This window comes from Eumetopias jubatus, unplaced genomic scaffold (assembly GCF_037043125.1).
Source record: "Eumetopias jubatus isolate StellerSeaLion01/CBP00866 unplaced genomic scaffold, mEumJub1_p1.0 scaffold_6, whole genome shotgun sequence".
NCBI lineage: Eukaryota > Metazoa > Chordata > Mammalia > Carnivora > Otariidae > Eumetopias > Eumetopias jubatus.
Genome location: NW_028274812.1, coordinates 29,885,150 through 29,907,256, shown reverse-complemented (window position 1 = coordinate 29,907,256; position 22,107 = coordinate 29,885,150). Strand labels below are relative to the sequence as shown.

Here is a 22,107-nt window from a genome sequence, read left to right as displayed (position 1 = left end):
AGAAACACCTTTATTACTTTGCATAAAGTCCATACCCCTAAGAGGATGGGGATAAAGAGCAATAAAGGATAATTCAAGAAGAAGGCGTAGGTCATACCGGCTACCGAAACTGCCTAACATCTATTCTTTTAGGATTAGTGGGTCGTAAGCCTCATGAGAGACAGACGCGAAGAATTGGAATTGATTAGACTCCAGAGTCGAAAGGGATCAAACTATTTCCTCTTCTTGCTTCAAGTTTCCTCCAAAAGTAGTCATTGTTTTAATTTTCTTTGTCCTCGGACAGATTTATTTAGTGGGACCTACCATATAGACCTCCTCTGACAAATTCCATGTTATGTTTATCATTGACATATATATATATACTTAAAAATGAAAAAAATTATTATCTGTAAATTTCCAAGAATTTGATCAAAACGATGAAAAAAACTAGAGCGAAGACACAACAGAGAAGGAACCTGACGATTATTTGGCTTCCTTTTTGTGACTTCCTGCTCAGAAGTCTCTTCTTTGACTTCACAGTGAAAACAGACATCCTCTCTGACAACGAATAAAAGTACAGACTACTGAGGATAGGGTAGAGAAAACCCGTGGAGCCAAGATATGGCTGGATTTTATGCCGGCACATCTGCTCACTGCATTGGACGACTGATCCTCTGCAGCCAGGAATGGACCATAACAGCTTCTCCACCGGCCAAGGTCAGTGTTTAATGGTGATGGTTTTGATTTCCGTGAAAAATTCATAAGAGTCCTTGGCTCCTTCTCGACCTACCCCAGAACTCTTCATCCCCCCAAAAGGCAGGTTGAGCTCTCTGATGAGCCAGCAGTTGGTCCAGACCAAGCCTGACTGCAACTTCTTAGCCACCCGGTGGATACGGCCCACATTGCTGGACCACACTGTGGCTGCCAGTCCGTATTTAATGCTGTTGGCTCTTTGAATCACTTCCTCTTCACTATCGAAGGGGACAACACATGTCACTGGCCCAAATATCTCTTCCTTCATGCAGCAAGATTCATCCTTAATGTCTGTTATCACTGTGGGAAGCATAAAGTATCCTGCTTGATTCCTGCGGGGGAGGTTCAATGTGTCCACCCCCTCACCACACAGAATCTGGGCCCCTTCCATCTGGGCTTTTTTGATGTAACTTCTGACCTGCGTGGGTGAAAACCAGGATTAGCAACATCTTACCATTTGGATTGACACAAAGCAGCAGAAAATTCAATATTTTTTAATCATCTAGGAAATATGTAGAAGGCCATTGCTAAGAAATCTAAAGTTGATTATCTTATTGCTCAGCTGCTAAGCCTGAGGGCAGAAGTGCTCTGACCATCATTTGGGCATCCAGCCCTCATACGGAAGAGGAGAGTAATTTCTTTACTATCTAAGTTCCAGGCACGTAGATAAATGCTTTTCATACATTCTCATTTAATTCTCTCAGAACTCTATTAGCTATGTATTATTATCCCCTATTTGCTGATGATAAAATTGAGCCTCAGAAAGGGTAGATGGTTCACACAATGAATAAACAGGAAAGCTAGAATTCACACTCAGGTATATTCAGTAGTTAAATACACAAAAGAATAGTTTCTCACTTTTGGGGGGACTCTGTCCATTGCAGAACATGGGAAGTTGAATGGTGCATAAGATTTCATGAAAGGCCAAGATGCCCTTCAATAGCTAGGCTTCTAGAACAAATCATTTCTAACTTCTAGTATCATTACTGATTATGTTCTGAAAATATGTCCAGTTAATATAGAATAGCTAACTATAATGGGAAATAAATTATGTAATAAGTAAACCCAATAACTCAGAGACAGTGACAGATGTTTATTAACCATGGTTGTAGAAATGACCTATTATAAAATGATATGTACGTTTATATATGGAAATTTCATTGCAGTCACAATGATACATTATCCTACCCCTCAGGGGTATTATAAGTATAGGAAAAGTAGAAAAGTCATCCCAAAAATTAAAAGTATAGAACAACAGTTAAGCAGTACATCAAAGGCAGGGTAAATTTTGAAGTCATACTTTGGCTCCCTACTTATCAAATATTTATCTGAGCATTCTGCCCCAGGATTAGATAAGTTCTCCATTGTAGAACTATAGTCAATGTAGAGCTATGTGTTTGCCATGTAAAAATAAAAAAGTAATGTTGTTTTATCATTGATTTTGCTCTAGTTTATAGAACACTTAATAAGCCATGAAGTCAAAGACTTCTAAAAAATATATTATTTGGAACAGGTTCGTATTCTGCTCTGTTATACATTTTCCCCCAACATGACCAATGATCTCAAAGTTTTCCCAGAAAAGCCCTTGTCTAGTTTGTGGTTAGAGACTAAATTAGGTCTGGACTTCTCTTTCCCCTATTCTCTTACTCCTCTTGAAACAATCCACTCAGATTAATTAAAAGATGCCAAAGGCAGCATAGCGCGTGAACAGGGGAAGTCGAGGCAGAGATCTCCAGGGGCGCCTGCTGAACACAGGACCAGAACTTTTTTCCGTGATTCAAACATGGAGTGGCTTTAGATTATCTCGTCTATATGGAATCTCATGATTATCTCTTAGAGACTCTTGGATAATAAAATATGAAGGAAAGTATCAGTTTTCAAACTGTGAACTTTTCAAAATTTTTAATACGTAAGCTGACTCACACTAAACTAAATATATTTTCTGGATGATAGAATGATATCTATACTAGCAGCTCAGGAACTGAGATTTTCAGGAAAATATGGAAAAAAGAAAATGTTGTGACTGGTAATATGCCATAAAATGTAATAAATTATTACTACAAAACTTTTTCTGAGAGCAGAGAGCAGTTAGTACTTCGGAGCTTTGCCCATAAAATCTGAGCACAGAGGTCAGATGAGCGGGCGGGGGAGCCCAAGTGTTCAAATCTCAAGAGCCTCCACTTGCTCACTGAGGGATTTTCGATGCTCAGTTTCCCCTCTGAAAAATGGGATTAACATTCCCACCTATTCGCAAGCTTAGATAAAATGTATGTAAAATATTGAGCATAATGCCTGGCTTGCAGTAAGTCTTTTGAATGCCAGTCACCAACTGGTGCTGTTGATGAAGAAGGTGATGGTATAACACACCATCTGACGCTTCCAAGCTGGGAGACTTCAAAGACGCGCCCACCCGACAAAAGAAGATAGCAACCTGCAGAAGTGGACCTTTGCTAACAGCCTGCAGCCTGCCCCATTGGGGAATGCACCCGCGAACGTGCCCTGCGCTCTGCCAGCCTCACTGTAAACACTCAGAATTCCATCTCCGATTTCCTGCATCTTGGGGCAGGCTGGCATCTAGCCCGAGGCTCTAGACAGTCACGTGGAAAAGCATTCGAGGGGGTAAAAAGAAAAACTAAAGCAAAAACAAAAAGCAACCTGTGAAACAGGCAGAGAGCCTTTTCTTCACTCCTTGAGGACAGAGTCACCTGTATCACTGGGAGGCAGGCGCGTCTCTCACCCACGCAGGAGCAAGCTGCGTCTCTCTGAGGTTCTGAGCCCTCTGCCATGACGGAACAGCTTCTACATATTCTAACTGGACTCTTCTGGCTCTGCCTCACCATCTGTCATGACCACCACACAAAAGTAAGATGGACACAAAGACCCCAGACTCTGCAGGGCTAGTTTACTTCAAAGAAGACACAGACAAACTGCAGAGGAGAAGTGGAATACAAAGATGGCCGCCAGGCCTCCCTTGGACACAGCCCCCACAGCTTTTTTGGTGAGAGGCGAGGAAAGATGACTACCAGTGGATCGTGTCCACTCCCTCCTTGATCTCCGAAGCATCACACCAAACTGAAAAGAGTCCCACTGGGAAGGCCACACTTACAGGGCCCTACTAGGCTTCCATTAGCTCTCTCTTTCTCAAGCGCTGAGATACCCAGGGCCTCCCCACAAGAATGGATCTGCAAGCCCCCCATCGTGGGTCCACTTGGTGGGAGACTCAGAGGGGGAAGCTGTGACTCCCTGCATCTGGGCACTCGTGCTCAGGGTGGAGCAGTGAGGATGGCAGATGTCGAGGAACCCTCGGAGCCTCAGCAGGACAGCCCTGGGGCTTCACATGGGGGAGGCAATGTACGCCCACCTGACGGGCACTCTACTCTAGCGGGGAGAGATCCAGTCAGTAGGACCACAAAACAAGAGAGCTGCATGGACCGCAGCACGTTTACATGTGGTGGGGTAATGCGAATACATCTTTAGTGTTCTTCCCTAGAAAAAGGAAATACATTGGCGAATGATAAACTATTTTGAAAATTTTAACTGTGTGTACAAAATCTTTCTCCTTAAAAGCAGTAGAGCCATGGAGATTTCTGAGATGAGTACAGAGTAATTAATTGTACTTTATTTTAATAAGCAAGTGGCTGAAAAATTATTTTCTATAATGATCAAGAAGAAAGTCAAGAGAAGTTGATTGAAAAGTCTGCAGTTTGGCTCATAGTCAGGTGCTACCGTTGGTTTCTTAGTGTGGACAATTGTATTGTGGACATGGAAGATGTTAATAAAAGGGAAAGCTGTGTGAGTGGATATAGAAAGTCTCTGCCTTATCTCTGAGATTTTTCTATAAATCTTAAGTTATTCCAAAATAGAAAGTTTACTTCTATTCTTAGTTATTTGACCGAGATGGAAAACACATGATGGTAAAAATACATGGGAGTTTTAAAAACTTCTGTTTGAAAGATAAATCTGGGATTATGTTTGAATATGGTCAGAAAAAAACCTGCTAACTGTAAGCGTCACCATTTTCAGAGTTATTCATGGCACCTAAGTATACTACATTGAAATGACAGTAAGCAAACAAAGTCCAACCAACATGTTAAATAAACGCTTGTCTTTCCAGCGTAATTTGGTTTCATAAAAGATGGCATCTCTGGGCTAAGATACGTGAGGGAGAGGTTGACACCGGGCCTGAAACCTTGTCAATGTTTCAAGTCTTAAAAAAAAAAATCAAATATCATTTGTGGTTTAGATCTATTAGGATTCTTGGCTTTTTTTTTTTTTAAGATTTTATTTATTTGAGAGAGAGAGAGCATGAGAGGGGGGAAGGTCAAAAGGAGAAGCAGACTCCCCGCTGAGCAGGGAGCCCAGACACAGGACTCGATCCCAGGACCGCAGGATCATGACCTGGGCTGAAGGCGGTCACTTAACCAACTGAGCCACCAGGCGCTCAGGATTCTTGGCTTTTGTACACGCCTACAGGAGTGTTTCACACCCTCTCCTCCCTATTGAACCCTCTGTACCTTCTCCCCTCCTCACCCTGCTTCCTAGTTCACTGAGAAAACAGAATAAATAGACCCCCCAAAAACTGTTAAAGTTAAAATATAGTAAATCTCCCAAATCTGTGCAGTGTCAAAGATTTCTACAAACTAAAGTAAAGGCTCTGTCCCTCACTGGCCAACTGATGGGGGCAGATTTTCCTTGGTGGGTCTCAGTTACCACCGCTAAAAACAAGGTCCTCCAGCTCCAACATTCTATGACTTATCTTAGGAGTCACATCAGGTAATACATTAAGATGACCTTAAAGGCCTAAATTCCACAAACCAGCCAGAGGCCATCAATGGCTTCTCCCACATAGACCACCACTAACCCTACCCACTAAGGACCACATAATCTGGATCATGCCTGTTGGCACATCCAGAATTCCATTTGCTGTAAGCCACAGGCAGAACCCTTTCCACTGGGAACTTTTTTTTTTTTAAGATTTTATTTATTTATTTAAGAGAGAGAATGAGATAGAGAGCATGAGAGGGGGGAGGGTCAGAGGGAGAAGCAGACTCCCCGCTGAGCAGGGAGCCCGATGTGGGACTCGATCCCGGGACTCCAGGATCATGACCTGAGCCGAAGGCAGTCGCTTTACCAACTGAGCCACCCAGGCGCCCTCCACTGGGAACTTTTATCAATGGAAATTCCTGCCACCCTTAGTCCACATCATTCTTATCAGCTGACCCTTATGTTTTGAAATTTGTCTTCCTCACTCTCGATGGGATCTCCATGCTGACTTCTCAAATTCATTCATTCCATGTAGATGCTGCTTTAACCTGGATTACATTTGTGTATTCATATCTAACATTTGCAGACTCTGTATCCAGAGGCCATTTCCTACCAGTCAGAATTTTTTTAAGAGTAGGGTGGTAATTAACAACATTTCAAAGCATGACTGTGTGCTATGCCCTACACTGAGCTTCTCCCCAAACTTCCATCACGGAGATTTACTTACTTTCTCCAAATGAGCTTTACTTATCAGAGCTCCCATGCTGGCTGACGGATCAGAAGGAATGCCAACTTTCCACATTCTGGTAGCTTCTACAAACTTCTCCAAAAATTCACTATAGATGCTCTTCTGGACAAAGATTCTGCTGGTACAGAGGCAGATTTCACCCTGTCAAGAATGACACATGAGGACGACAAGACACACTCCTTCATGGGCAGGTCACCCTGCATTTCTGAGCACCTACCTGCCCGTAGTACAGGTCTCAGCCATGGGAAACACTGATCAACAAAACAAAGTCCCACCACAGGGAACACACATTCTTGTGGGGAAGTCAGACAACAGCACAAGTAGATGTGTTCAATCAATATAATTTCAGGTCATGAGCAAAACGATACAAGAAAATTAAGCAGAGGATGGGAATAGAAATCAATGGAAAAGTGCCACTTTTAGTCCCTTTTAGTAGAGGGAGTTCTGGAAGGCCCTTGTGAAGAGGAGGTATTTGAATTGACACTCGATTGATGGGGAGGGCCTAGCTGAGCTCCAGGCAACGCGGAGGAAGGCAATGCTCAGCAGGCGGGGTAGAGCGGCTTCTTGCAACGGGAGCGTGCTTGCAGTGGTGTGGTGTGTGAGGCAAGGCAAGAAGGCGAGCAGGGCTGAGCCCGGGAGTGGAGACAGAATGAGGGGAAGGAAGGATAGGAAAGGAGGGCAGGAGGTGAGGAGCAAGGCCACACCACGCGGAGTCCCACAGGCTCACAAAGGAGTTTGCATCTTGCTCCCGGTATCATGAAAAGAGCGTGGAAGGCTTTAAGCTGCAGCATGATATGATGAGATTTCCATTGTTAAATGATCGTTCCAGCAGCTGTGTGGAGAATAGAATGGAAGAGAACGAGAGTCGGGTCTACGAGAGTAGAGTTCAGAGAGTATTCCAGAAGTCCAGGTAAGTGGAGGTAGCTTGGACCAGGGCGGGAACAGTGGAGATGAGCAAAGTGATAGGTGTCCACCAACGTCACCAGATTCGTAAAGGGACTTGGGAGCCCAAGGTGCAAGAAAACTGGTATCAATGCTCTCAGAAGTGAGGGATTCCAGGATATATTAGAATAATGGAGCCAACAAGATGGGTTGATGGATTAGTGAGACAGAAGGCTGGGGGGTAAGAACAAGGTTGAGTCCCAAGTTTTTGATGGAGCTGCAGAGCAGATGGTAATGTTCTATCCCCGAAAAGCAAGCCCAAGGGAGAGGAGTGGTATTGCAGGGAAAGGAGAGGGAGGGAAATCAACAGTTCTGCTTTGCACAGGTTAAGTTTCAGATGCCTAACAGACATCCGAATAGAGATACTTTAGGTTTTGAGCAGAGGTGCTAACAGGAGCCTGAGTGAAAAATGATCCTTACTATTGTTTGAATATAGCATGCGATCATTTACAAACCACAGTCTAGACATCTCAAAGCATTATGTATGTATGGTAAGTATATATATCTGTGTAAGTAACAATTTTCACCACATGTATATTTGATCTTCACAACCACCCTAAGGATGGAATATTTCTAATTATTTTGACAGTTGGGCAAAGGTGTATTGTCCAAATTAAATCATCATTGTTTTGAAACAAAAAATTCTCTCTGCAACCCAGGATCACTGTAAGAACCATCTGCATATCTAGCTTGGGAAATCTCCAGACACAAGTGCCCTCTGCCGTGTGGGAAGGGAGGGTGTGGTAAAGAGAGTTGAGGGGTTACCCAGTCAGGTTTTTCCAGCTTACTTGGTGCCAGGAAAGCATAGGTAATGCTAGGATCTCTAGTGGCATGACTTTCAAGGAAATGAGAAAAGGGAAATTATTTATTGCGTGTCAGGCACCGTGCAGGGTGCTTTTCTCATGATAATTCTGTGGTCCAGTAGTTTTCCCAGCTTACAATTAGGAAATGGAGCTTTGAACAAACACAAGCCCAAGGCCACCAGACACAGGAAGTTTCAACTTCAGTCTGAGTGATGTGGAAGTCCGCATTCATTTCTTCTGTGTCCCACAGCGTGTTGAAGTGTGAGTGTGCCCCCAGCCAAAGGAGACTACGTGTGACAGAGATGTTTCAAAGTGGCCCATTATGTTCAACTGAGGAAGAAGTGTTCACTACGTGGGACTCATCTCTCGGTTAAGGAAAAAGAAATGAGCCCCTCTAGTTTGCCTAAAATCTGCTTGTTGTCTTGAATTAGCTAGTTGGGTTCCAGTCCTCTTCCCCACTGACATTCAAAATACCCCCAAGAGGAAGGTTCTCTCAGCAATTTCAAGTCCTGGCACAGTCCCGGTGGCCAAGAAGCTACAGTCCATCTCCACGCTCACAGTGCATTTTCTTTCATGCAAAGTTCACCTGATTCCTCTCAGCTGATTCTCAGTGCACAGCTTGTCCCCACTCCCCATGTTGTCACTATAAGCCACCCAAATGCTTGATTTAATTGTTCATTTTGATACTTGATACTTGTTTATTTTAATGATTAAAATAGCTGTATCATAAAATTATAAATCTATTTTCTAAAATCTAAAATTTAAGTCTATTGATCCAGAAAAGCTCTCTCTCTAGATACAGATGTACCTGTATATAGAGGTATACAGAGAGATACAGAACAAAGCCACTTTCTCTTAAGAATTACTGTGAGAGAAATAATTAAAATTATAATGATCACAAAAATAACCACTGTCAAGAATGATTTTCATTCTACAACTCACAAAATCGTTAATGGAAAGCATCATTATTACTTTCATGATTTCACAGGTAAAGAAATGAAGGTGCAAAAGGTTATGGCAACTTGGGCAAGTTAAATATATATCTCATTTCACTCATCTTTCTTTCTATGGTGGTTCTAACTCTTTAGTTAATTCTTTGTTTGCTGCTAAAATTTTTAAAAAGCAGACCCTTTGGAGAAAATCCTTCAGTATTTGTGCACACCTGCTCTACCTACCCTAAGCCTGATCCTGGGCATTGAAGGTCAAACGCGGCCCCAAAACAGACACAGGTGCCCTTTTTGTGAGGCTTACAGTTTGGTCTACCTGGGTCAGTGTTCCTAACCCTTTGGGATACCAGACCTCGAAGAATCTGCTGAGAACTGCGGCCTCCAGAAAAAACATCTGTCACATAATTTCGGGAGATGCGAAGTTGCCTGTGACTCTATGACATCCATGATTCCAACATCAGAAACGTCCTCTAGACTGGTTTAGGCATTTATTTCTAACTGTGTGCTGCATTTGGGATGTTTTTGGGGGAGCACAAGATTTACTGGAGATAAGACATTTAGACAGCAAGAAGAGAATGGGGGTGACTCTATGAATAAAGGGACGAAAAAGCTTGGAGAAGCAAACAATCAATCATTTTACCCATGGCTGGTACCTGATAAAGCTCAAGAACTGGAGCTTGCCCAACAGAAGCTATGATTCTACAAGAACCACAGGTGGACACTGAGACAAAACAGAGTCAGTGGAATAACACAATGTCACAATCTCCTTTCCCTGAAATAGGGAAAAGAGGGAAACAGATTAACCCACTCACTCCTGGCTTGGCACTTTAATGAAACAGATCCAGCCTAACTGGGTCACAGAGTTTAAAAACAAACAAACAAACTCAAAACAAACCAAACCAATACAGAGGACACACCTGGTTGGCGAAGCTGGACTTGACAGTCGTTGGAATGCACTCCTCCAGGTTGGCGTCCTCAAAGATGATAGCAGGGTTCTTGCCCCCCAGCTCCAGGGACAGCTTCTTGCAGTGGGGAGCACTCAGCTGTGTGATCCGCTCAGCTGTGGGCTGGCTCCCCGTGAAGGAAATGAGGGGTACCTCTGGATGGGACACCAGGGCCTCGCCGACCCTGGGCCCCGTCCCAAACACAATATTTACCACACCTGGTGGGACACCTAGACAGGAAACAGAACAGTCTCCAGGTCTGTATCCAGATAGGATACAGAAACAGTAACAGAAATTACAACAGTAATTCTTCTCAGTATGTTGAGAACTTCGGGTGACATTGAGGTTCTCCTTGAAAGTGCAGTAGCTTGAATGGGGAGGGGGGAGTAGACTTTTATGGCTGTCTCTAGTTTAATAACAAAGACTATAGCACCACCTCCACCTCCAGTGCACCCGAGGTGGGATTTCTCCAGGTGCTTTGGCTTAGAAAAATGAAGAGTGGAACATTCTAATTAATTCATTCCATAATATTAACTAGGCATCAGAGGCTGAGAGCATACAGATATCCTCAGGCAAGTCAAGCCCTGTAAGGTAGGAGAGCCCTGCTCCAAGTTGGCATTCAGGAGTCACAATTCAGTGTGAAAATGTGAAGTGGAGGGAAGAAGAAATTGACTGTCTGGGCCCAGGGAAGGGAGGGAGGGCTCCTCCAGGAAGGTGAGCATTGAGTTAAAGGTCCCTGTGTCCCATGATGTGGACATACACTCTAGGACTGACTTAAAGTGCCAAGTACACCCTAAAACAGGTGCCCCCATCTTTCTAGCATGAGACCCTACTGCCCTACGTTTGCGTGTATTTTTTTATGTGTTTATGGCTTTACTTGTTTATTGCCTAGCCAAAACTGGCAGGTGCACGATCTAAGGGCAAAAATGGTGTCTGTGTTCTGCTCTTCACAGTCCCCCCTGTGCCTTGGCCCTAGTTTGCCAGATAGATTAATAGCAGTCAATGCTCACATTCACTGTAGGCCAATCATTCCTGGAAGCAATTTAGATCTCCCAGCAACTGGATGAGGTAGGTAGGATTAATATCCTCACCTTATCCAAACTGAGGCAAAGTGAAGTCAAATAGCAGCCACTAGGAGGCAAAACCTGGTGTAGATGGTTAACAAATAATTAAGTGAATGAATGAATGAAGGTTTCTTGTACATTATCCAAATCAGAAATGGTCCTTGACTCTGGAAAGCTTTACGTGTCCAGAAAGAAAATCTGTGTGCCATTGTGTTGTGTCCAGGAAGCTCTTGGGGTTTGTCTGGAGGTTAGCTGAGTTTATTCCCCATATTTCTGCAGCCTCAAAGTACAGCAAATGCAGAAAACCTCCAACATGTAAGGTTTTTGAACTACTTTCCCTGCTCCCACTATCTTTCCCTGTCCAGGTTGGACATTCTGTCCTAAATAGAAACATACTCTGTTGGATTAAAACCATCTCTTCCAGAATATGCTTTTCAAGTATAAATAACAAGTTCTCACCGATGATCCATTATCATCCAGAACACCTTCCCATCGAGCCAGAACCTTAGCCTGATCACTTGAGGGGACAAACAAGGCCCCCTTCAGCTGAGCCTTGGAGACAGGTGTGGAGGTCAGTGACTCATGGTGGTATCTGGCAGAGCTTCACCTCCAATGGCCCCGCCTTTACACACATGTGCACACTTCTTAAAATCTAGCTTGGGTCGGTCCTGGATCACAGGTCACTGCCATGGAGGGGAGGTCCAAGGCCAGGCACCATGTGACAGCAGCTGAGCCCTGCGTTGGGGCAAAGAGGAGGCTCAGGAGAGGGGCCCTCACTGTGGTCGATGGCAGAGAAACAAGGACAAGTTTCCCACCATTTGCAGGCTGGGGTCCTGCGTCTCCATCAGAGAGTGGGCATGTGAATATTTGCCGGATATTTTCTGATTGGGGTTTGGGGGCAAGAAAAGGTGGACTATTGGGCTTTATAAATCCTAAAGGCAAAAATGGATCAAATCACTTCTAATGTATACAACAGCATTTTAACAAAGAGTGAAGAAAACTTAGAAACACCACATAGGTATCACCCCGGGAAAATGAGTTCATTTCAGCAGGCCAATTGCCTTCTACACAATGGCATTAACGCTTTATATTTCCTTGAACTTTGGTGTTAATATGTTAAGAGCTACCTACTGGCCATTATTTCTCAGCACCACTTTGCCATTTGATCAAGACAGTACCGAAACTTTTCTAGAGACAACTGCCCTCTGCCCTTCAGATATGCCAGTTATGAGAGAAAGAAGGCACAATGTACATTGGCAAATAACAATTTGGTAAAACTCAGAGTAAATGGCTAACAGACATCACAGGGCATAAAGTCCCTTCACCAGGGACAAGGATGTGGCAGAGTGGCAACAAGCTTCCACTGGGCAAAACAAAACTAGGAAGGGCCAGAAATCTGCTTTCAGTGGACACTCCAGGAATGAGGCATACATATGGTGCCCCCAAGAAGAAATGAATATTCTAGAATTATAAAAGAGGTACTCACTGTATACTTTTTTAAATGATTTTACTGCACAGAAAGGTCATCTGTCAAGTCTGTTTGAATGCTCAGGACTCAAGGATTGGCTCTTTAAATATCCAGAATGCACCAGCAGGTCATGTTAGCTTTCTTTTTCTTACACAATATTAAACATGTCTCGTACAGATTCTCAATCCAAATGGAGAAACTGAGGGCTTAAGACAGGTGCAATTTGAGACTTACACTCTCCGTGGTGGCCAGAGGAAGAAAGTTTAGCAAAGCCAGCAGAGGCAGGGAAGGAGGGAAGAACTGTCTTGGTATAATAAGCTTATTCATTCACAAGAAATAAGATCAATGCTGTGTAAATACATGGAAATGTAAAACTCTTGTGTAGACCAGGTGCTGGGTGTATGGAAGGGGAGAGTGCTTAGGGAAGAGAAATCATCATAGATCAAGGTGTGGTTGACTTCAAGAGAGAGTGGTTCTGGGAACACAGCTCTGTGGCCCCACCCCACCTGCATGGCTGCCCTCCCCAACATAGATCACAGCAGAGCATCAGCCCCACTTCTGTCCACTCCAGGGAATCTATAGTCAACAGACAGGGAGGAAAGGCCTTGTACCTCTGTAGACACTAGGCACTTAATTTTGCAAAGAATGGCATTAGAATGTGATCCCTCATGTAAAGAAGGAATGACACCTGTGGGACATGGGAGAGGTAGGCACATTTCTATCATAACCCTCCAGAAGCCTAGGGCATCCATAAATGTCACCCCAAAGGCTGAAGCTGGGACACCTCATTCCTCTGTACAGTACAAGGGAAATGGGAAGCTAGACTAGGGTCATAAGGCCACGCAGTTCAACCTGCCATCTAAATCCTAGAGTAAAGAACTGGCCCAACTGTCTTGGAAGCCAATATGTATGTTTCTGCTTGGAGAGATAAGGTATCCAGAAGAGGGAGATATGGGTTCTTTCCAACTGCCTACTTTATGGATTGGGTGAGCCCAGTGCTACCTTTTCTGTGGGCTTGAAGGAAGTACAAACAGCAGAGACTGACAGACAGAAAGACAGCCACCCATCATTCCAATCCAGGTTGTGTATGGAGACCTGAGCTGAGGGACCTAATAGCAAGGGGCTTTCTTGTGGGTTGCAAGTTAGGGTCCCCTGACACCCTCCAACCCTGGTGTGGTGTCTGTGCCTATGCTGAGTTATACCTCAGAACGTACCCAGGAACATACCTTGAATAGGGCCATGACACTGTTGACATAAAGAGGACGTGGAGCCATATTGTATCAGCTTCCACACAGTGGCTCCAAATGTGGGGAAAACTGAGGGAGGTATATTCAAATCTCTTGAAAATGGCTATTTCTAACAGGTATCATATAACCATACAAACCAGAGAAGTCCCTAACAGTAGTCTTATTTGCATCAAGATTAACATGTGGTTCAAATATAAGATTTAAATTGACCACTGAAGACAATCCCTGGAGCAGGCTGGTATCTGAGTTGACTGAGTTCTTTAAGCCTGCTGTCACTTCACAGTTGTGCAATGACATCACTGCCTGCCAACCCCCCTGCCGGGGGAACCATTCCTGCAGTGGCACAGACAGGGGTGAAGAGAGGAAGCAGTGTGATCCAGCCCTGTGCATGAAGGGGATTTCTCAGAAAAGAATCAGAGAGAGGAAAACCAAAGATGTCGATGGAATCAATTTTGCTCTGAGCAGATTTCTATCCAAAGCAACTTCTCAAAATGTCAGGACACTGAGGTGGCTGAAGCCCACAAAATGTGCAACCCCAAAGCCAATCCTGTGCCTCTCCAGACCCACCGCTTATTACCTGCTCTCTCCAGGAGTTTGCACATCATCCACGCAGTCACCGACGTCAGCTCGCTGGGCTTGGCTATCACAGTATTGCCAGCAGCAATGGCCGGTGCCACCTTCCAGGTCAGCAAGTAGAGTGGCAAATTCCAGGGGCTGATCAGACCGGCTACAAGAGAAGAACAGAAACACTGCCAAAAATGGCAGGCCCCTCAAACTAGACTGGCCAAACTGGGTTTATTAACGTGGAACTCCTTCACCCTGCATAAAGCTTTGGCTTACTTGTAGCCAACTTCAGGGAAATAACTCTAAAATGTATTACAAGCAACTGTGCCTTTGAAAACTATAAATCAATACAATTTACTCTTTTCTTGACGATGTACCAGTTGTATTTATGAACAAGGGCAATGTAAGCTCCAGGGCCAAGAGGCTGTCACCTGTTACTAAACAGTTTCCAAATGTGATGAGTTTTGAGATTTATAGACTGAGCTTCACATTTTTTTAAACTTCTCTCTCCTTCTTCATCATCAAATTGTCTAGCTACTATTTCTTTTTTAAGTTTTTCCATCACTGTTTCTAACCTGTTGTGAATTAAGACATAAAATCTCAAGCTTTTTAGAATTATTGGTAAAATAAGAGCAAATGGGCTCTGAGTCTGTCCTGTAGAAGCCTTCCGATTAGTAAAGCCAGTGAATTTTGATGCACAGACTATGAGATCCATTTTGGTTAGCCAGGGGACTTTTTAATAAAAAATTCTCTCTAGATTCTCACCTATTTCATGACCAGATAGGATTGCTAAATAAGTAACAGAACCAGCAACTAGAATGTGTCCCCATGCAATATCCTGAAACCAACCAGGTTTCCAACCATAAAACATGCCAAAAAAAAAAAAAATCTACCTTTTGAATTTGTAAATGTATTAATCTTATTTTATACTCCTCCCTTAAAATCTAGCTGTGAAAGTAAACATATATTCTATATGATTATATTTCTCGTTAGAAAATCGTTTCTTTAGAGGATAACAATATTTTTTCAGCATTATGTATCACCATACTTCTAAGAGGGAGGTTTGAGCTTTTCCTAATTCCTTCAAAATATGATTTCCAAAGGGTTCAAATAACCAAAGTGGTAATATGTTCCATTTCCGTTCCTTTTAATCTATTTATCCTGTCATAAAATGTAACTAATCAATACTGGTATTTAGTGGTTGGAGGAACAGTGACCTCTAGTGGGTATTTTGAGTCATTGCTCATGTTTACATGTCCCCCAAAAGAAAGCGGAAGCCTCTAATTCAGAGCTCCCTACACTTACTAATTTATTTAATTCACACTAAAATATATAAATATAAAATTAAACTATGCTCCCGGTTTTCAGATTAGAATCCTGAAGCACACAAATATTATGAAAGTGGCCCTGCACATATCCAAAATCCATGCTCTTAACTACAAGACTCTCTGGAAATAATTTTTTTTTTTAATTGTGGGGGGTGGGGGAATCTTCGTATGTGAATCTCCTCCCAGCATTATTCTTTTCCTGGTAATTTCCCGAGAACAATGTTCTAGGAATAAGCAGGTAATGTAACACAAGGAAAATAAACCAGAAATAGATTTTTGAGGCCCATTAATTTTCGGTTAAAGTAGAAGTCCGCTCTTTCCTTTCTCTTGATCTGTTCCTTTGGATGAGCTCTACAGAACTGAGGGAGCATCCCTACGCACCCCCGCGGACCAGGCTTTCCCTGAGCAGCACCTACCGATCCCCACAGGGGCCCGCACTGTGTAGTGCAGACAGCCCATGTGGTCCATCTGCGTGCACTCGGACGTGTGGTGCAGGATGGAGGAGGCGAAGAAACGGAAGTTCTGCACAGACCGGGGAATGTCCATGGTTCTTGCCAGTGTTATGGTTTTCCCTGTAAGAAGTCAACAAGAGAAAGCACGGTCGGCATACTTCACCAGGGACAGTGGAGACACGATCACGCATGTATCCCAGCTCACGCTCACGGAGCCTTGGTTCTTTCCAGCCTGAGACTTCATCCCCTGACGACACAGACAGCTGATCCGTGGTTTCATAGAACCATGAAATAATTAGGTGTGACATTATCAGATAAAAGCGAGTAAAATAATCTATGCTTTGTAGACTGAACAATTCAGGGCTATCATGAATCCACCAGATGCTACCACTCTGCTCACATCAGCTCTTTCAATTCAAAATCACCAAGCTTTGTACATGCTACAAAGGGGTTGGAGTAATGGGTGTTAAGACAGCTGTATCTGCACGACACAATAAAACCACTTTGACGAATGTATACAATAAAACCACTTTGACAAACAGATGATGTATATTAAATGTCTCCCCAACACATGATGGAGTCCTTAGGATAGGCACGTGGCAGAACGGCTGAGGGGACCCCGATAATGCTGTGTGGCACTTGCTTACTCACCATGTGCCCCATGCACGCCCTACCTAGCTCCTGGATTGAACAAAAGGAGAAACATAGCTTTTCTGGACTGTTCCTTAGTTGTCTTTGGTGATTCAGGGGGACTCCCAGTGTCAGCAGCACCAACAGGAAACATCTTCATAAGGGTTTGGACTCAGGCTGCTTCCTAACTTTAAGCTGATGTATAGCATGTATATGACTTTAAAAGATCTCGGGTTTTCCTAACAGATATTACTGCAAGGATTTATGGACATTTACTCCATTACCCATGCCTCTTGGAAGGAGATAAAAATTAGGAAGTTGTGTGAGGAGTGCAGTACTCACATATCCAATTCTTTCTAAATAACGTGACTGTAACGGCTCTTCAGTTACTTTTGCTTTGAAATGATCTGCCTAGAATTGGTGGAGAATTGCACGATCGGCCCTCTTCTTCCTCTCTCCCTACATCCACGCCCTTTGCCAAAAACCTTGGCAGTGTCTTCCACCAAATGGACAAAGTGTATTTATGTCCTTGCCCCTGGAACTTGGACTCAGCTGTGACCTGCTTGGACCATCAGGGGCGGGAGTCGGCCAGATGCAAGCCTCCTGGGTGATTTTTCTTTCCAATTCCACCTCTGCCATGAGAAGCTCAGGTGCGGTATAGCCTGATGGGCCCGGGTTGGGGGCTAATATGGAGGAAGTACCGGGAGTCCCAGCCATTGTGGTTAAGAGGCAAGAGGTCTGCAAGAGGTCACCTGACCAGCGGGAAGGAGGGTATGCCTTGCCGCCACTGCACTTTGCACTGAGCCCCGCACTCACCTTGGTCCCTGGATTCCGCCTGCGCCAATTCCTCCAGGGACTGCTCTAGCAGATCGGCCAGCCGGTGCAGCACCTGCGAGCGCTCCTGCGGGCTCCGGGCCGACCAGCCGGGGAAGGCTGCTCTGGCTGCCTCCACCGCGGCGTCAATCTTTGAGGAGCAAGAGGAAGAGGGTCACCTTAAGACTATTGCTCCTGGGGTGCCTGGGTGGCTCAGTCATTGAAAGTCTGCTTTCAGCTCAGGTCATGATCCCAGGGTCCTGGATCAAGCCCCGCATCGGGCTCCCTGCTGGGCGGGAAGCCTGCTTCTCCCTCTCCCGCTCCTCCTGCTTGTGTTCCCTCTCTCGCTGTGTCTCTCTCTGTCAAATAAATAAAATCTTAAAAAAAAAAAAAAAAAAAGACTATTGCTCCTAAGGTTGGATGAATCCAGAATCCACAGGTCCACCCACACTTAATTTTTTTCTGACTGGTTTCAAATATTCAATACTTCCTCCTGCCGAGTTACCTGCAAAATCAGCGAATCAGGGGCCACACAGAAACAAAGAAGAATTCTCCATTTCAACCAGGGTATTCAGATGCGGCCATCAGAAAGAAGCTATTTGAATTTTAATAGACGCACATTTTCAAGCATGTCAAAATACAAAAATTTTTTTGAATAGCCTGAGAGCTCACTTCATGTAGATATATAGAATCTCTCAGCTTTTAATCCAAATCCAACATATCTGATAAAATCTATATTTTTTTAAGATTTTATTTATTTATTTGGAGAGAGAGAGAGAGAGAGTGAGAGCAGGAACACAAGCAGGGGGAGTGGGAGAGGGAGAAGCAGGCTTCCTGCGGAGCAGGGAGCCTGATGCGGGGCTCGATCCCAGGGTCCTGGGATCATGACCCGAGCTGAAGGCAGACGCTTAACGACTGAGCCACCCAGGTGCCCCAAGTCTAAAATTTTGTTTGAAATCATATCCTCATGGGCGCCTGGGTGGCTCAGATGGTTAAGCGTCTGCCTTCGGCTCAGGTCATGATCCCGGGGTCCTGGGATCGAGTCCCGCATCGGGCTCCCTGCTCCTTGGGAGCCTGCTTCTCCCTCTGCTTCTCTCTCTCTCTCTCTCTCCCCCTCTGTCTCTCATGAAAAAATAAATAAAATCTTAAAAAAAAAGAAATCATATCCTCAGATTGTCATTTACACTCAGAATGACTAATCATAATAGTCATTGACTAATTTTTATATATAAAGGAATATGCTAAACACACAAATTATGTCATTGAACCTGTTTTAAAATTCTGTACCATGACTATTGCTATGCCCATTTTGCGGACGAGGAAACTGAGGCACGGAGAAGTCAAGTAACCTGGCAGAGGTCACACAGCTAGTAAGTGGCAGCATCAGGATTCAAGCCCGGCTTTCTGTGGCTCCAAGACCACAGCTGGCCTGCTACGGCAGAGCCACAGTCCCCGTGCCCTGCCTGGCTCTGCCCAGTGACAGAGGCCTCTGTGGGGATGGAGGGCATCTGTGTCCGAACAGATAGCTTGCAGACCTGGTTTTGGAGCAAATCCAAAAGGAAACAATATATGGAAAGGTTCAAGCAAAGCCAATTCCTGCAAGACAAAATGAGTCTTCGCATCTTCAGCAAAGTCAAAGCAACATCTTTCCCAGAGATAACAAATCCCTAGCCTGTGTCTCAGCCCTCTCCCCTCTCACACGCATGACAAGACTTTATGATCACTCACAGCTTTCTCCCCCTGCCCCCCCCACCCAGGCCCACCCTCAGAATCCTTTTCCACAGGCTTTAGGCAACCACGGGCATCTTTCTTGCCATCACAGGACTTGATAATTCAGCCACCTCTCCCCCAAAATCTGATCCACACTCCTCCTCTGTTTTCTTTATAAACAGAGTCACTTCCAGCTAAGCTGAATAAAGGATGAAATGATTCTCATCTTAATTATAAATTTCTGGAAAAGTGGTGTTTTCGGTTGGAAAGCCGAATCTCTACTGTGGACCCACAGACAGGCTGAAGGAGGATCGTGGGCTGTGGTATTCTCCACCAAAAGTTGCAGCCTCCCTGAGGCCTGGCTGCCAGACAAGAGGAGGGCTCCTTCCTCCTGTGCTCAGAGTAAAATCTCATCTTCCTGAGGTTGTCGATGTAAAATCTAAGCTTTTTGCTATGCAGAAAACTCAAGTCCAGTCATTCTAAGTTGGCTTATGTCTGTGTAATATAGAATACGTATTAATGTATGTGAGCAAAAGCTAATACCTAGAAAGCTTTTACTATATGCCAAACACTAAGGGCTTCAGATCTATTAGTCTGTTTCAGCCTCAGAACCACCCTAGAAGACAGGTATTACTGTTATTCCCATTTTATAGGTAAGGAGACTGAGGCACAAGGAAGTTCAGCTCTAAGTCAAGACAGTAGATACTAAGGGATGCAGCTGGTCTTTGAAGACAGGCAATATGACTCCAGTCTGTGCTTACAGACTGCAAAGCTACCATGTAAATGCCACCACAAATGTGTGTGTGTGTGTGTGTGTGGCCACTGATCTAGGCATCAGAGATGAGAATGTTAGCTCACTGTCGTCTGTGGAAAAGGATGATGAGAGAGTCTTATGTGTAGGTTGCTATGACTCACATTGGGGGTAATTTGTGTTAGACAGCTTAGTGAACACAGAGCACAGAGCAAAACCTGTTAGCAGCATCAGCAACACTTTCTGTACGAGACTTTCTGCAAAATTGGGCATGCAGCTTGTATGTTGACAATATTTTTCAAGCCAGCAAAAACTGGGACTTCCGGGATCAGAGAGCATATTTGCAATTTAAATTGCTGGGAAATCCAAAATATTTATTTCTCTACTAGCAGATGCAGCCATACCAAATTCTATCTTCTGAAAAGGCATGAACCATTAGCCGCAGAAAATATTTCAACTAAATTTGTCATATTTGTCACTTTTTACTGCACTTTGGAAAACACTTCGAGACCAGGAGGATTGGATAACACAAAGCTGGATTTCCCCACAACTGTCCCAGGTCATTTGAAACAAAATTGTGGGTTACAGTTTAACCAACAGATTAGCCAATGTCTGCAAATTTTTGTCCACAAGTCTAAAGGTTTTTTTAATGCAAGACAGGTTTAAAATATAGTTAACAAAAGAGAAATAATACCTTAGTATATATGAAGGCTTATTTACGTATACTTATTTGTATATGAAGGCTACAGTTATCTTTTAAATAATCTAGTTCTTTGTGCCTTAAAAAATAAAATCCATTAGGCATTAGATGAGCGTACATACATCAGCCACATTCATCACCCCATCATCACACATTTACATTGTCAATGCAATAACTGATAACTAATCAAATATATCTCCAACATTTTATAGAACTTCTCAAATAAAATTCTAATGTTTGTGCCATTAAGCACTTTAAGTAAGAAAAAGGATGGTCTTAAATTTCATTGCAAAAATATATGGGAATTTGATTTTGCATTTCATCATTCAAATGATCAGTTTTACTTCACTAGATATTTTAAAGACATAAGGCATTTTTAGAGGATAATATAAAATAAATCCCTGGGTTTTTCACGTTTGCTCGTTTTGGTGGAGTAACAAGTTTTTTGTTTTTTGTTTTTTTTTTTTAGAAATCCATGAATATAGTAGCATAGTTAGGCAGCACTTGGCAAAGAAAAGGAAACAGAAACAAACACTGATTGTTCTTAACAAATAATACTTTTTACTAGACCCCTAATAAGGAATGGCTGAGAAATGCAGCTGTGTGTTAAGTTGCCTGATTAATTGCTTGCTTCTGCACAAAGTCATGGGCTTTGTTCCAGGCATAGGTATCCCCTTTTGAAAGTTCACAGGAGGTGACTTCACTTTTATATTAGCACCTGTTTTCGCTAACCACAAGAAATACGAAGAGGATTTTCACTTCTGTGAAAAAAAGCCGTTTCCAGACTTAGTATTTCTTTCCCAAATGCAAAGTGGCATAACGTGAACTTTCTGAAAATGGGGGATACTCTTCACTTTAGGCCATTTCAAAAGATGTCCTAAGAACGCTCTCCTTTGGATAGCCGGGGAATCCTGCATCCTAAAAGTCCCATTACAAAGCAAACCTTCCCAGAACTCAAATCTTCCTCCTGCCAGCGTTTAACAATTCTACACCTTTTCCCCAACTCCCTTTGCTCCTAGAAAAGTAAGTGACATGAAATCCATCAACACAGGAAGTACATTTCCGTCTTCCCTAGGTGAATATACTCACCTTTTCTCTAGTTTTTTTTTTAAGATTTATTTATTTATTTGAGAGAAAGAGAGAGGGGGGGAGGCACTGAGGGGAAGGGAGAAAGAGCCTTTAAGCAGACTCCGCACGGAGCACAAGCCCAGTGCGGGGCTTGATCCCTCGCCCCTGAGATCAGCAGGACCTGAGCGAAACCAAGGAATGCTCAACGGGCTGCCCCAGCCAGGCACACCACTCACCTCTTCTTTTCCACTGTTTGGCACTCTGCAGTACACATCCCCCGTAGACGGATCATAAGAATCGATATAGGAGTTACAAGGTACAAACTTTCCATTAATGAAGTTTTCCAGTGTCAGAAGTGCCTTTGTTCCAGCCATGGTGGAGGCAACTTCTGCCTTTCTCCCTTCGGTTCTCCCCGCACAGTTCCCTACCCGG

General features: G+C 43.7%; 1 protein-coding gene across 3 annotated transcripts; it reads right to left on the bottom strand.

Annotated features, from left to right (window-relative positions):
* Nucleotides 1–697: 697 nt before the first annotated feature.
* Nucleotides 698–22,049, bottom strand: ALDH8A1 (aldehyde dehydrogenase 8 family member A1). 3 transcript variants are annotated; one of them, XM_028125372.2, is made up of 7 exons: nucleotides 21,912–22,049; nucleotides 17,450–17,597; nucleotides 15,968–16,123; nucleotides 14,237–14,386; nucleotides 9,854–10,110; nucleotides 6,224–6,385; nucleotides 698–1,150 (listed from the first exon to the last, which is right to left on the bottom strand). In XM_028125372.2, the coding sequence occupies exons 1-7, from the start codon at nucleotides 22,047–22,049 to the stop codon at nucleotides 698–700; spliced, it is 1,464 nt and encodes a 487-aa protein (XP_027981173.1). The 3 variants fall into 3 exon arrangements, with proteins under 3 accessions (XP_027981173.1, XP_027981175.1, XP_027981174.1); XM_028125374.2 differs by lacking the exon at nucleotides 6,224–6,385; XM_028125373.1 differs by lacking the exon at nucleotides 14,237–14,386.
* Nucleotides 22,050–22,107: the final 58 nt, after the last annotated feature.